Source organism: Gambusia affinis, linkage group LG04 (assembly GCF_019740435.1).
Source record: "Gambusia affinis linkage group LG04, SWU_Gaff_1.0, whole genome shotgun sequence".
NCBI lineage: Eukaryota > Metazoa > Chordata > Actinopteri > Cyprinodontiformes > Poeciliidae > Gambusia > Gambusia affinis.
In genome coordinates, this window is record NC_057871.1 from 21,248,175 (window position 1) to 21,261,448 (window position 13,274).

Sequence of the window (13,274 nt, forward strand, 5' to 3'; positions counted from 1 at the left end):
GGGGTCGCTGTTGGTCGCCTCATCGTGTTGATCTATTTGCCTAACGTCCGCCTCCGTTCTCAGTCGCTTTGTTTTGAATAGATTAGCTTGTTTCCAGCTAACCGCAGTCGGAATGGAGGGGGATCCGGAGACCGGGAATTCATCCCGGACGGAGAGAAAAGCGTTGGAAAAAGCCAAAATACTACAACGTGAAAGAGACAGAAAAGTTTTCCGACTGGTAAGACGACATTTGAAAAGCGTAATTAGATAGCGATGTACCGCATTAGCAGGCTAATCTAGCAGTCGGGGCTTTAAATCTATGGTTTCCATGGAGGTATTTCTGAGAGGGTTCTCGGCTGTTCCGCAGGTCGGACGGGTTCTAAAGAAGCCTGAAGCTGAGCGGTCGGAGGAAGAGGCCGCAGCGCTGCTGCTACACAGAGAGGCCGTGGATGAGCTCTGCAGGAGGCAGATCCGAAGAAATGTCTTGAAGAGGAAGCAGGAGGAGGTGAGGCCACTTGATGAATGAATGAGCTCAGCAGCGGACTACCAAATGGAAAAATAAAAATGAAAATACTCTTGGAGGGCAGTAATTTTTGACACTAGGAGAACATCTACACCGGCCAGGGAGGTATAAATAAATGTACCCTTTTTTTTTTTTTTTTACAACCAGAATAGACTCAAAATCACAAGGGGGGTACCTCAGGGTTCCATATTGGGACCCTTCCATCAAATTGCTCCCATTAACTGAGATTATGATGTGCTAAGAAAAATAAAGCAAAGTTATAAATGAGCATATGTGTTCTCTTTGGGGCCTGATTTCTAATATGTCTAGTATCTTTATCCCCATGCGCTGTTTGCAGGTGTTTGACAACGCTGATGAATTGAAGGGTAAAGTCAAGCAGCTGGCTGCGGCTGTCAAGCAAGCCAATCACCTGGTGGTTTACACTGGAGCAGGAATCAGCACGGTAGGCCGGACCTTTCTTCCTCTGTGTTTTTGTGACTTTAAGGTTTCCCAGAAGTGATGATGACTTTAATTTTAGGCAGCCTCCATCCCAGACTACAGAGGACCTAACGGGGTGTGGACGCAGCTGCAGAAGGGCCGCACCGTAAGGTAAGTTATAGCTACCGATGGAAATTGAAAATCCATTTTCAGAAATATTTTTGAACTGATTTTTGCTCTCATTTCTGTTTTCTTTTATAGCTCTTCAGACTTGAGCAAAGCTGCACCAACTGTCACACACATGTGTATCAGGATGCTGCATAAAGAGAAGCTTGTATGTTTAAACCCAAACAGATGGTGATGATTGGTCCCTTTCTTCCATGAACATCTAAATGTCTTCTTTTTTTTTTCCCAACTTAGGTCAAACATGTTGTTTCTCAGAACTGTGATGGACTTCACCTGCGAAGCGGTCTGCCTAGACAAGCTCTGTCTGAGCTCCATGGCAACATGTTCATCGAGGTAACGCTCCTCTACCACGGCTTCTTTTTTGTCTCTCATTGAGACAAAGTGGGCCCAGATTTAGGCCTTGTGATGTTTGTCACGGCCTCTCAAACTGACTGGTAGCTCTGGTCAGAGATTTACATGAACCTGTTTTTGGAATGATTTTGACCTTTTTTTTTTTTAGTGTTGGAAGGATCACACAACACACACCATAGAGGATTTTTAAATATATGAATTTGGCGCACATGTTTGAATTTAGTGTGACTTAACTTATATATTTGCCCTGACTAAATATGAATGACCTTTGTTTTGGGGTTTTTTTTATGCCACGCCTGTAAATGTAGTCACACTTTGGACATTTTACTGCTTTTCCAAATTAATCATGAGCAAAACAAATAAAAGAAAACCCTGAATGTCAAAGCTGATTTTTACAAAATAGTGACAACAAAATAACATAAGTCCATAAATATTTGTTAAATGTTTCTTGTATCTACAGAGAAGAGCACTATTTAAGCATTACAAGATGAATATTTGTAATTATGTCAATAAAGTCTCTTGTGTGAAAATCCAAAAATAATTTAACTGAAATGTAGGAAGGCGGAGGGTGAGACGCGGCTTCCTTATTTAAAAGCCAGATAGGATTTAGGCAGGCTGTTCTCATTACTGTTACAATTAAAAGGCATCTGCCAGACAAAATGGATGACTTGTTTTATAAACCGTCTTGCGGAAGTTTCTCCCAAAGCAAACAGAGTTGCACCAACTGTCTCTGTTTCCAGGTGTGCACTTCCTGTTCTCCTGCCAGGGAGTTTGTCCGTTTATTTGACGTGACGGAGCGGACGTCGCTGCACCGCCACGGGACAGGGCGCCTCTGCAGCCACTGTGGCAGTGAGCTGAGAGACACCATAGTGCACTTTGGGGAACGTGGAACCCTGGAACAGCCTCTGAACTGGAAGGGAGCGGCGGAGGCTGCCAACGAGGCCGACGTCATACTCTGCTTGGGCTCCAGTCTGAAGGCAGGTTTTGTATTTCCTCTCTATTGGTTATTGTGTTTTACTTTAGATATGCAAAATGTCTTCCACTTCCATTGTGATGTGTTCTGTACAAAATGAAAGTTTATTAGTCTTTGAGAGGGATACCCTGCGTTGTTATCATCAGTATATTGCTTGGGAATAATCTTAAATCACAATCATTTCTGAGACACCTTATCAACTAGTAACATTTATTGTTGTGACGGAAAGTCTAGTTCTTTGCTACCTGAACACATCTAACATAAATAAATGAGTTTTGACTTCTTTTTTTTTTTTTTTTCCTTGAACAGGTGCTAAAGAAATATGCTTGTTTGTGGTCCATGAGTAGGCCTGCAAACCGAAGGCCCAAACTCTACATTGTGAATCTCCAGGTACATTCAATTTGATGGTTGTTTTTTTTTTCTTTTTTTGAAATGCCTTGATGTTCTGCGCCAGACTTTCTGTTTCTGTTTCTATTTTTAGTGGACTCCAAAAGATGATCTGGCCGTGCTGAAAATTCACGGCAAGTGCGACGATGTCATGAGGCTCCTCATGGAGGAGCTGAACATCCAGATTCCTGAATACGACAGGTATGGATTGGATAAAGCGACAGAGTTGCAAACGATGCTCCATTTAACTTCCTCTGTTAAGGACATGAGTGGAAGTTTCTGTTGGAGATGCTAGTAATGGTGAACAGTGCTAAAATAAATCACATGCTGTTATAAATTACAATATTATAGACTAACACAACATAGTTTAGGATCAGGAAGAAGAAGAAGGACATTTACACGTTTGTCTTTCTTTTTTAAAAAATCTAAAAAGTGTGGAGTGAATTTGTTTTATTTAGGTAATTTTATTTTTAATTTGTGACAAATTATCAACTGCGACTTGCAGTCAGGAGCGACTTCAATTACTTACTTAAGTTTGCAATTGGAAGGTTGAATCCTTTTGCAAGCCACTAGACATTTATGAAAGCATGCAAAAATGTAAGCAAAGAAAAACTAAATGGCTGATTATCTACGTTTTTCCTTTCTTTGTGATCGTCTCCTCAGAGCAGAGGACCCTATTTTCAAACTAGCCACGCCTCTCCGCCCAGAAGAAGTCCAAAGCCATAACCGTGAGGTCTTAGCTGCCCCCGGCGGCCAGGAAAGCCCCTTTGTCGAGAACCAGCAGCCGCCGGAGGAAACTTCGTCGCTGCAGGGCGGCTGGTTCGGTCGAGGCTACAACAAAGGCAGGAGGAAAAAAAAGAAAAAAGCGGCATAAATGAGGGAAGGTCTTGGAGATGATAAAGTGCATTCAGGTGCTACCAGTGATTTATTTTCCTAATCTTATTGAGGAGCGCAGACTCCAGCTTTAAGATGCTGTTTGCTGAAATGATAAATATACACATGCATCATGTGTATGAGATTTACAGAAAGATCGTTGCACTGTTATTTTGTTCTGCATTCATTCTATATGAGCAGCAGGATTTAAAAGTAGCTCCCGTCATGTCGCAGTTTTTCTTTTCTTTTTTTTTTTTTTTTATTACCTTTTTTACATTAGCTAGCGGATCGGGGTTAATAAGAGCTGCGATTTTAACCCACTTCAGTTACTGTGGGATTACTGAGCAATGGAAATTACTACAAACAAAAATGTTGGTTAAAAAGTCTTAGAAAAGATCCTGAAGAAAGAAGCTTTCAGGTTTTGGATAGTAATGAAAACACTCCTGCACTTTTTGCTCATCTGATTGCGCCATATGCATGCACAGCACCATGTGAGCTTGTCTTTTTTCTTCAAGCCTTTGTGGAACTAGTTGGTTGGAGATCGACTAGATAAACATTATTATTGTTCTTCTGGTGCTGCCATGTAAAGAGTCAATTACCTTAGTGTTTGTTTGGGAAAAATTGGACTTTTGTTTGTCAATGAAACGTTTCAGGAGAAGCAAGGCAGCAAAAAAAAAATTTTGTTTTGTATTGTTAACTTTTCTACATGCAAAAGCTATATTTTTACTCCATTTTTCAAAAGGTGCATGTTAAAGTTGTATACATTTTATTTTTTACAGTGCTGTACATTTGTGTTTATTTTGAAGGGGTTGTAATTTACGTACACTATTTCTTAAACTTGGCAGTTGTTCTGTAACCGACCATCGTAACTGTATATGTTTTGGGTTATTCTACGATTATCTTTATTTGTTTACAGAGGTGTAAGAAAAGAAGTCTTTCATATTTTACTCATATGTTGGGTACTTCTTATTTTGTGTGATAACTTAATGTTTTCTTTGGTTAGTAACAATTTCATTGATTATTTTTCTCTCAGGAAGTTCATGTGATATGGAGATCATCATGTAATTTATTAAATCAAAAACAGGGAACAGCTATAATGAGCTTGGGTTCACAGTTCCTAAAACTGAAAACAGTGTTAAACCTGAATGTGAAGGCGACTGCTTTCCCTTGGTGCATTTTGTAAAGCATTTATTTATAAGACAAAAAACAAACAAACAATGTTTACCGTTTAATGCTTTAACTCGTTTAAGAACACCAGAGGTGCTAATGTTCATAAAACATTTTGTTTTGTTTGTTTTATTGACATTTTAATGCTAACGGGTTTAATTACGAGAGCAGTATCTTGCAGGAATGTGTGGAACATAAGCAGCTTGAGAACTGTGTATTAGAACTGTATGTTAAGATAGTTTGTTGATGGTTTATTACTTCTACCTGGTATTAAACTTAAAAAAAATGTGTTTTTTTTAATAGATGATATTCAGATGCTAAACAAAAGCCAGAATATTAAAAGCTTTTGTTGTTTATTTTGAGTTCCTTCTGTGGGTTTTTTTCTCCCCAAATATAAACCTGGCTTACGCTAAATGAACAGAATGTTCTTGTGGGTATCAGTATATAGGAATAGGGTTGTACAAATATCTAAAGTACATATCCAGTGTTTCTTTTAAAGGTTAGAATTACTTCTATTTTTTCATTCAGGGATTTGGAGATGTATTGTCCTATGAAGCACATTTATTTGCAAGAAGTTTGCTAAAATTTTCATTTTTGATATCCATCCATTCTCTGTATATCATTGTCCCTAGTGGGGTCGGGAAGGGTGCTGGTGCCTATCTCCGGCTGCGGGGTACACCCTGGACAGGTCGCCAGTCTATTTTTGATATGATTACTTGCTATTATATTAAGGAGAAAGAAGGAAGGAAAGAAGCATAATATACTGTATGGACTCAATTCTGCCTCTGTTAATAAAATAAATTATATATTGAAGCAGAATTATAAGGTGGCATTACCAAAATTACAACACTTTTTTTTATTATTAGTTATTTCATTACATATATACATCGGCTTCCGTGGTTTTCATTTTATAGACGTGGTTTTAAAAAGGATTTGAGGTTAAGTGTAAATTATAACTTAGACTTGGTAATTTGCGAGAAATTACAACTAGGAGTTTTTACATTTAGAAAATTTACAAATGCGTCAGTTTATTTCTAAACTGAAGTCAAACGTTTTTGGTTTAAATTCGGGTTCTGTTTCTTTAAATCTCTTTTTGGATTAATTATGCAATCACTATGTCATCGTGAGACCATCCGATCGCTGTGACGCAATCGGAGGTGTTGGCCGCTGTTCAGTGACATTCAGTCCGATCACCAGAAGCGGAGTTGACCTGTTGACGACTTTTGTTGTTTAATTCTTTCAGCACAGATTGTAGTAACTTTTTAAAACACAAAGCATCTCTAAAACATTGAACATATTTCTGTAAACTCGTAGAAATGATCAAAAACGGACACCACGACACCAAGGATCAGAGCGGAGAAGCCGGTTGCAGTAAGCCGGGTGCCTCCGCGTGTAGCCCGGAGAAAAGGAAGAGGGTGGTCCGGTTGTGGTGCGATGGATGGTAAGTCGGACTCGCCGCTCTGTCTGCTTATACTGGTATTACTGGTATTGGTAAGCTTGTCTGGTTTAAAGCTGTCCTCGTGGAAAGCCCCAGCAGGAAATAAGTCGGCTGACTAGCATGCTACTGTTAGCATGCTACTTAGCGGTTAATGACAGGAGTATAACCGGTTTATAGTGATAGCTTTTCTATTTATTTTGCATATTGATTGTCATTTGGTCATGGGAATACTTTATATATGTAACTATCTAAATTAAATGTAATAAGTTATGTTAATGTAGTAGCTCTCTCTAAAACGCCTTATGCCCTGGGGTTAGATAGAATCTCCTGTGCCTTTAATTCATAACGTCATGAGTGTTGGTTCAAGGTAAACTATTTCACAGGCATTCCGCCAGCAAACAGGTGTTTGATATCTGGTCCATAAAGTATTGTAACATAACATGTAGGTATATTCTAATTAACCTGCACAGTAAGTACTGCTAAGAGTGGCTCCAGGAGAAACAATTTTTAGCCTTCTCTGTGCAACAACCAAGTTCGTTTCACCGGTTAAGGGTCCCGACCATGAAACTCCTCTGAGTTTTACCTTGAAATAATGAGTTTTGTTAAGTTTGAAACAGGATTTGACGCCAAAAATGATGTTACAAATGTTATAAAATCATCCAAACGGAGCAGATACAGAGTGACATTCATCGTCGTTGCAGCGTTGGGCCACACTTAGCTCACCTTGAGGGTGCAACCAAGTGAGACAGAAGTTATAGAGCGAGTTCTGCTTTTATCGTCTCCTCATTCTGGACCCTCCCTAAAGGGCATTGGTTACCAGTTTCATGTTGTTCATCGCCAGTCTTATGTGTAATGGGTATGTAAGCAGCGGCAGTGTGCGTGTGAGCAGATAAAAGAGACACAGGAAGGACACAGAATCATTTTATCCACAACACCACTGATCATGAGTCACAACCAAAATGATCGGATTGGTCAAATGGATCTAAACATCTGGATGTTTCTGGTAATCTCTGGCCTAATTCACTGCTGGTATCCACTTTTTACTTCAGTAAATAAAAGGTGTATCTGTAATCTTACAGAGCTGTAAAAGTTTTAATTCACTACTAAACAAAAGTGTCCAAATTAGTTATTTATTAATTGTATTGATAAAAGCAGCCGCTTCTCCTCATGTTTACTTTTTCTGATTGAGTCAAGTCTCTGGTTTAGCATAGCAAAGCATCGATTGCCTTAGTTACTAAGTGACCGAAGTCAAATAAACATTTCTCATTGGTGGCCGACAGGATGCCTGTGGCCATTACCTTAGTCCCAGTAACCTTTAGCACTATAACCCACCAGCACCAGACTGTTTTGTGAAATTAAGTCGGATAATTTTGGAAAGCCACGAACATGGAGCCCAATAGTGAATATTCAACCCAAAAGGATTGTTTAGTTGGCCCTGAACGTCTTTGCTTAGAGGACATTTAAAAGATAATAGTTGCTTTTGAAAGAAGAAAGCCTGACGCCTGGGGTGCTGTTGCTGCAGCCTCCCTCTGGGTGGTTGTTGTTTTATCTCTTTTGACCTGAGATAAAACAAACAACAGCTCTTCAAGCTGTTGTTTTTAAAACTCTCGGTGTCTTGTCTCCACAGCTACGACATGGTGCACTATGGTCACTCCAACCAGCTGCGGCAGGCTAAATCGATGGGAGATTACCTCATAGTTGGGGTTCACACAGATGGTGAGGCAAACGTGTATGAGATGAATTTCCTCCTTCAGGTTTAAATGTTTTCATTAATAAAGACTTGACATATCATTACGTTTCATGTAAAGCTGCGGTTAATGTTTAGGGATCGTGTGTATGACGCAGACATGCCAGCAATAAGCATCTGACTCCAAGAATTTCTTTTCAAAGCGGAGATTTCCAGACACAAAGGTCCTCCAGTTTTCACTCAGGAAGAACGCTACAAGATGGTCCGCGCCATCAAGTGGGTGGATGAGATAGTTGAGGGAGCGCCTTATGTCACCACTCTGGAGACTTTGGACAAATACAACTGTGACTTCTGTGTGCATGGAGGTGAGGCCGCCTTTGTTTTAACACGCTTTTCATCACGTTTTGACGATACACTCCAATTTGCTTTAATTGGATTTGATGTGATAAATCAACACAAAATGACACTTAGTGTGAACGACGTTTCTACTTAAAAGGTCTTAAGGTAATTTATCTAAAATAAAGGCTTTTTAATGTCTTAAAGCAAGTGAAAGTTGGCCTTAAATACGCGAGTCACAGGTCTTACATTTTGTCGTGACAGGACTATTCAGTCTCGTATTCTATGTAGGTTTTTTTTCTCGCCGCACTTTTCTATCAGGCAAAAGTTTGAGGTTTTCACAGACACCTTCACTTCACACAACCAGTGATGTGGTCAACAAATCTGGCCTTTTATTAAAGAATGGGTCCCGTTTCCAGTTCTCCAAAAGACAGGCTGTGAAGTGGACTCTGCAAACAAACATGTAGGTGAAGGTGCTTCACCTACATGTTGAGATGAGATCAAAACACAACTTTTTGGCCCACGTGCAAATGCACCCCACACTTTTCAGATTTTTTTCAGCCGAAAATTTGGAAATCTGCGTATTTTTGTCCTTGTACTTCACAGTTAGACACAACCTCATCACATAGTATCCCAATAAAACACATTAAAGTTAGTGGATGACAAAATAAGGAAAAAGTGTGCATACTTTTGTGAAGTACTGTAAAGGATTTGGTGGAAGCTCCTTCAGAGTTTGAGCTTCTGCTTTGTGTCTGTCAGATGACATCACGCTAACGGTTGACGGTAAGGACACGTACGCAGAGGTTAAGCGTGCCGGGCGCTACAGAGAGTGTAAACGCACTCAGGGCGTCTCCACCACCGACCTGGTGGGACGAATGCTGCTAATGACCAAAGCCCACCACAGCAACATGGTAGGTTCACACTCCCGTGTTCAGCACGTCGCCCACTGTTGCTTATCTTGACTGTGACCTGGCGTGCTTCTCCCTGCAGGAAAATACAGATTACCAGCAGCACACTGACAACTTTGGAAAGGTAAACAAATGGTTTCTGTCTTGAAAGACATGAAACTACATATAGCTTTTGCTCTGTCATCGCTGCGACAGCAGAGAGTCTCTGTTAAGTCCTGCCATGGCGGTTTCAGGGTGCTACAGTCCACAGTCCGTGGACGGGCGTCTCTCAGTTCCTGCAAACATCCCAGAAGATCATCCAGTTTGCCTCAGGGAAGGAGCCGCAGCCTGGAGACGCCATCATTTATGTGGCGGGAGCTTTTGATCTTTTCCGTATCCTTTATCACATGAGAAAACTCTGACGTGTAAATTTATGGAGGCATTTGCAGCTGTGAAATGTGCTTCAATGTTAGTATTTGTCTAATTCTGTAACAGCATACATCAGCACAGCTGGTCCTGGAACAAGTCTGCTAACCGTACAGCATAACTCTGCTCTGAGGCAGTTAGCCCACATACAAATGAGGCATTTTGCATGTGTAATGGTATACCTCCTGCCTTTCTTTATGTATTTTCTATGTGATTTACAGCTGTAGAAACTGTAAATGTGTTATCTCTTTTAGCATCTGCAGTATCACTTGTTGATTTAGAAATGCAAGTCTGAAGCAATCCTGTGCCTTCAGATAAAAAGTAAAACATGTTTTTATTCCAGTCTGATTCACATCTAAAGAGAGCGACTCAAAACTCGGTGCAAATTGGTCCCATCTGCTGGTCTTAGCGTCTTCATGTGTGTAATGCTATTTGCTTTGTGAATCTGCTGCAGTAAATAACAAAAATATAACAAAAGAGCAGCGAAATGGAACTCCTGGCTGTGTAGAAATGGTTGACTTCCTGGAGATGGTTTATAAGCAATCTAGTTGATGTGACTGTAAAAGCACTCACTGAGTCCTCCCACCATCTTCAGGAAGTGAACCGCTACAAGGGGAAGAACTACCCGATCATGAACATCCATGAGAGGACTCTGAGCGTCCTCGCCTGTCGGGTGAGCTCCCACTCAAACAGACACACACACACACACACACACACACAATGCTTGATGCTCAGAATGGTGGGCTGCTTTTCTGCTCTTCGTGTTCGCAGCACCGCGGCCTGAACCGGGCTCTGTTCCCTTCATTCCTTCTAGTTAGCCGTCAGCCAAGAACAATGAATCCTTGTTACCCGTGTGCATTGAGTGTGTGTGTGTGTGCATGTGGTGTGTGTGTGTGTTTGTTGGTGTCAGTTATGTCAATGTTACACAATCAATGTGTGCTCTGCTATCAGTTCTAACGAAGGCCTTTTGAGAGACTTCCAAATTTTCTAACATTTAAGGAAGCAGAAAGTTTTAGCTTGGCTTTGCGGTTAAGAGTCGTTTAAAGAAGAAAAAAGTATCGAAGATTTAGTTTTTCCCTAATTGTTTCTCTCTGTGTGTGTGTGTGTGTGTAGTATGTGTCAGAGGTGGTGATTGGCGCTCCTTATGCAGTGGGCAAGGACCTGCTGGATCATTTCAAGGTGGGTTTCTCACTTTCTCTTAATGGATTAATTAGCACCTACTTTATCTGTTCAGCTAAAGAGAACAACAGCAGCCTGGCTGAAAGATGGCTGCAAATTGCTCCCAAATGCGAGAAGAAAGTGTAAAAACACCGAAAACCATCATTTACTGCATCAGATTTTCAGCAAATAGCGCTTTGTTGAAACTAAGAATCTTTATTTCTCTGTCTGACTCCATTATTGGTGATAATTTCCATATAGTGGAACCTCTAACGGGCAAATGGTTTCTTCACAATTTTTATTTAAAGACATGTTTCCCCAGTGAAAATTATGGAAATCCAAGTAATTTATCTACGCTAAACTAGAATAACTTTCAGAATATTTAATTTTCAGCAAAGTAGAGTCATTATCATTAGTGATTAAAGTATTGTACAAATATAAGTAACAGACAGTAAATGCAGCTTCCCTTGGACAGCCATGTTTTTGATCACGTAGTTTTCTCCATCCAAATTTCAAACTGTCAACAGAAAGAGAGTAACTACAACTGGGCTTGCAATTAAAAATCTGTTGATAGAAACTTGCTTCTGTATGAGCTTCAAAATGTTAGGAAGCATCCTAAAATGTGAATACTTATGCACATGTTATGTCTTAGTAGTATATATATACATATAGATATATGCAAAAGACTCATCATAGTGTGTTTATAGTTTTGAAGGATGAAATGAGCCATTTTGAAATAAGACTGTAACATTAAAAAATGTGGTAAACAACATTATTTAAACACCTTTTTTTTTTGCTGTTTGACTTGACATCATGCTGATCTTTCACTGTTCTTGGTAAAGTTGCTACATTTATTGCTGTATTCCCGCATTTCTGTTACTTTCTAGGTGGATTTGGTTTGTCACGGCAAAACCGAGGTGTTTCCAGACAAGGACGGGGTCGACCCATACGCTGTGAGTACAACAACAACAACAACAACAAAAAAGATGCCTAAAAATTACTGCCACACAAAATCTGTGCAGCACCTAGGAGTTGTAATCACCACATTACTTAATTTGTTACATTGTTATTTTTTTTAACACAAGATGGCGCCAGGAGACCCAGTTTCTGCAGTGATATTTTCATACAGGTCTCCATTTGGTCTTGGTTCTGGGTTGCATTGATGCAGTAAGTTATGTGTTCGACCTTTAGGAGCCGAGGAGGAGGGGGATATTCAGGACCATCGACAGCGGGAACAGTCTCACCACTGATGACATCGTGCAGAGGATCATCGCAAACAGGTGACACACCGTACAAACAGCAATGCCAGAGCGACACGGCACAGTTTAATCTGTTTATTTAATTTATGTTTAAATATTTGTTGGGCTTCCAGGCTGCAGTATGAAGCCAGGAACCAGAAAAAGGAGGCTAAGGAGATGGAGGTGTTCGAAGCGATGAAGAGGAGAGAACACCAGGAGCGGGAGGCGCAGCAGGATGAAGCTGTGGCACATTAGCGCGCCTGGACAGTTTTTTAATCTGGTTTATGCATCCAGGTACAACTCAGCTTTAAGAAGGATGATTCAGCAGGGCCAGCCTCTTTCAGGTCCTCTACACAATCTCAGTTTTCAAAAAAAATAATAAAAAATTAGCTGAATTCTTTACTCCTCCATTTCCTCCAAAGAAAACTTTACTTTTCTCTCTGTTAGGTTTAGTTTTTTCCCCATTTGAGTCACACACTACACGTGAAAGAATGTTGAGTTTGGGATTTTATTCATAACTTATGAACTGTTAACGTCAGTCTTTTAAGTGAAGGAGTTTTAGCACCAGTAATGTTTAATGCGCTGTAATGTATCACCGTTAATTTGTAGCTATAGTTTTGTTTTTGTCCTCACTGTATTAAAAACCTCGTCATAGTTTTGTATAATAACTTGTGAAATAGTGTCAATTTTTATCTGTGGAGTTTAACCACCTGAATTTGCACCAAGTGTGAATGAATGTGTGTCAGTGTGAGCCAGTGCAGACAGAAGAGAGGAAGTGAGTGTGAGAGGAACGTAGTGCCTGGATCCTGAAGCTATAAATTATTGTAAGGGCTGTTGGTTTAAACCATTTCTGTCTCTGGAGCTGTTTGATTTAAATAAATAACATATTTTCTTCTTTTTTTATGAGACAATCCAAGGAAAGGAAAGATTTTCATTTCCAGACCTTCTCTGTTGTTTTCTTTTAACGGAGTTCTGTTAATGTGATCCATGAAAACAAAATGGTTTAAACGTGGTGAGATATAACCTAAGATATAAACTTACCTGTTTTGTTTTTTTTATGTTGGCGCTTTTCGCAGCTTTTCAGTAACAACTTTTTGTGTGTGTGTGTGTGTGTGTGTGTATTTCACTTTGAAATAAAATGGGCAACCTGTGAAAAGCGTCACGTGTTAATCCATGCAGGTGGACGTTTGTGTGATCAGCACATAGTCCTGGTTCGCTGAGGCGGAGAAATTAGGCCACAGTCGCTCC

At 40.1% G+C, this 13,274-nt stretch overlaps 1 protein-coding gene across 1 annotated transcript; it reads left to right on the forward strand.

Moving 5' to 3' along the window:
• Positions 1-7: 7 nt before the first annotated feature.
• Positions 8-12,937, forward strand: pcyt2 (phosphate cytidylyltransferase 2, ethanolamine). The gene is given in 22 exon segments (XM_044114411.1): positions 8-217; positions 347-484; positions 840-944; positions 1,020-1,090; positions 1,181-1,253; positions 1,340-1,438; positions 2,197-2,433; positions 2,739-2,819; positions 2,911-3,017; positions 3,480-3,658; positions 6,171-6,297; positions 7,922-8,010; positions 8,185-8,346; positions 9,077-9,228; positions 9,308-9,349; positions 9,459-9,597; positions 10,139-10,178; positions 10,180-10,303; positions 10,744-10,809; positions 11,676-11,741; positions 11,980-12,068; positions 12,161-12,937. Coding segments are annotated over 22 exon segments (2,412 nt in total). The 5' UTR covers positions 8-112; the 3' UTR covers positions 12,282-12,937.
• The last annotated feature ends 337 nt before the right edge of the window (positions 12,938-13,274 follow it).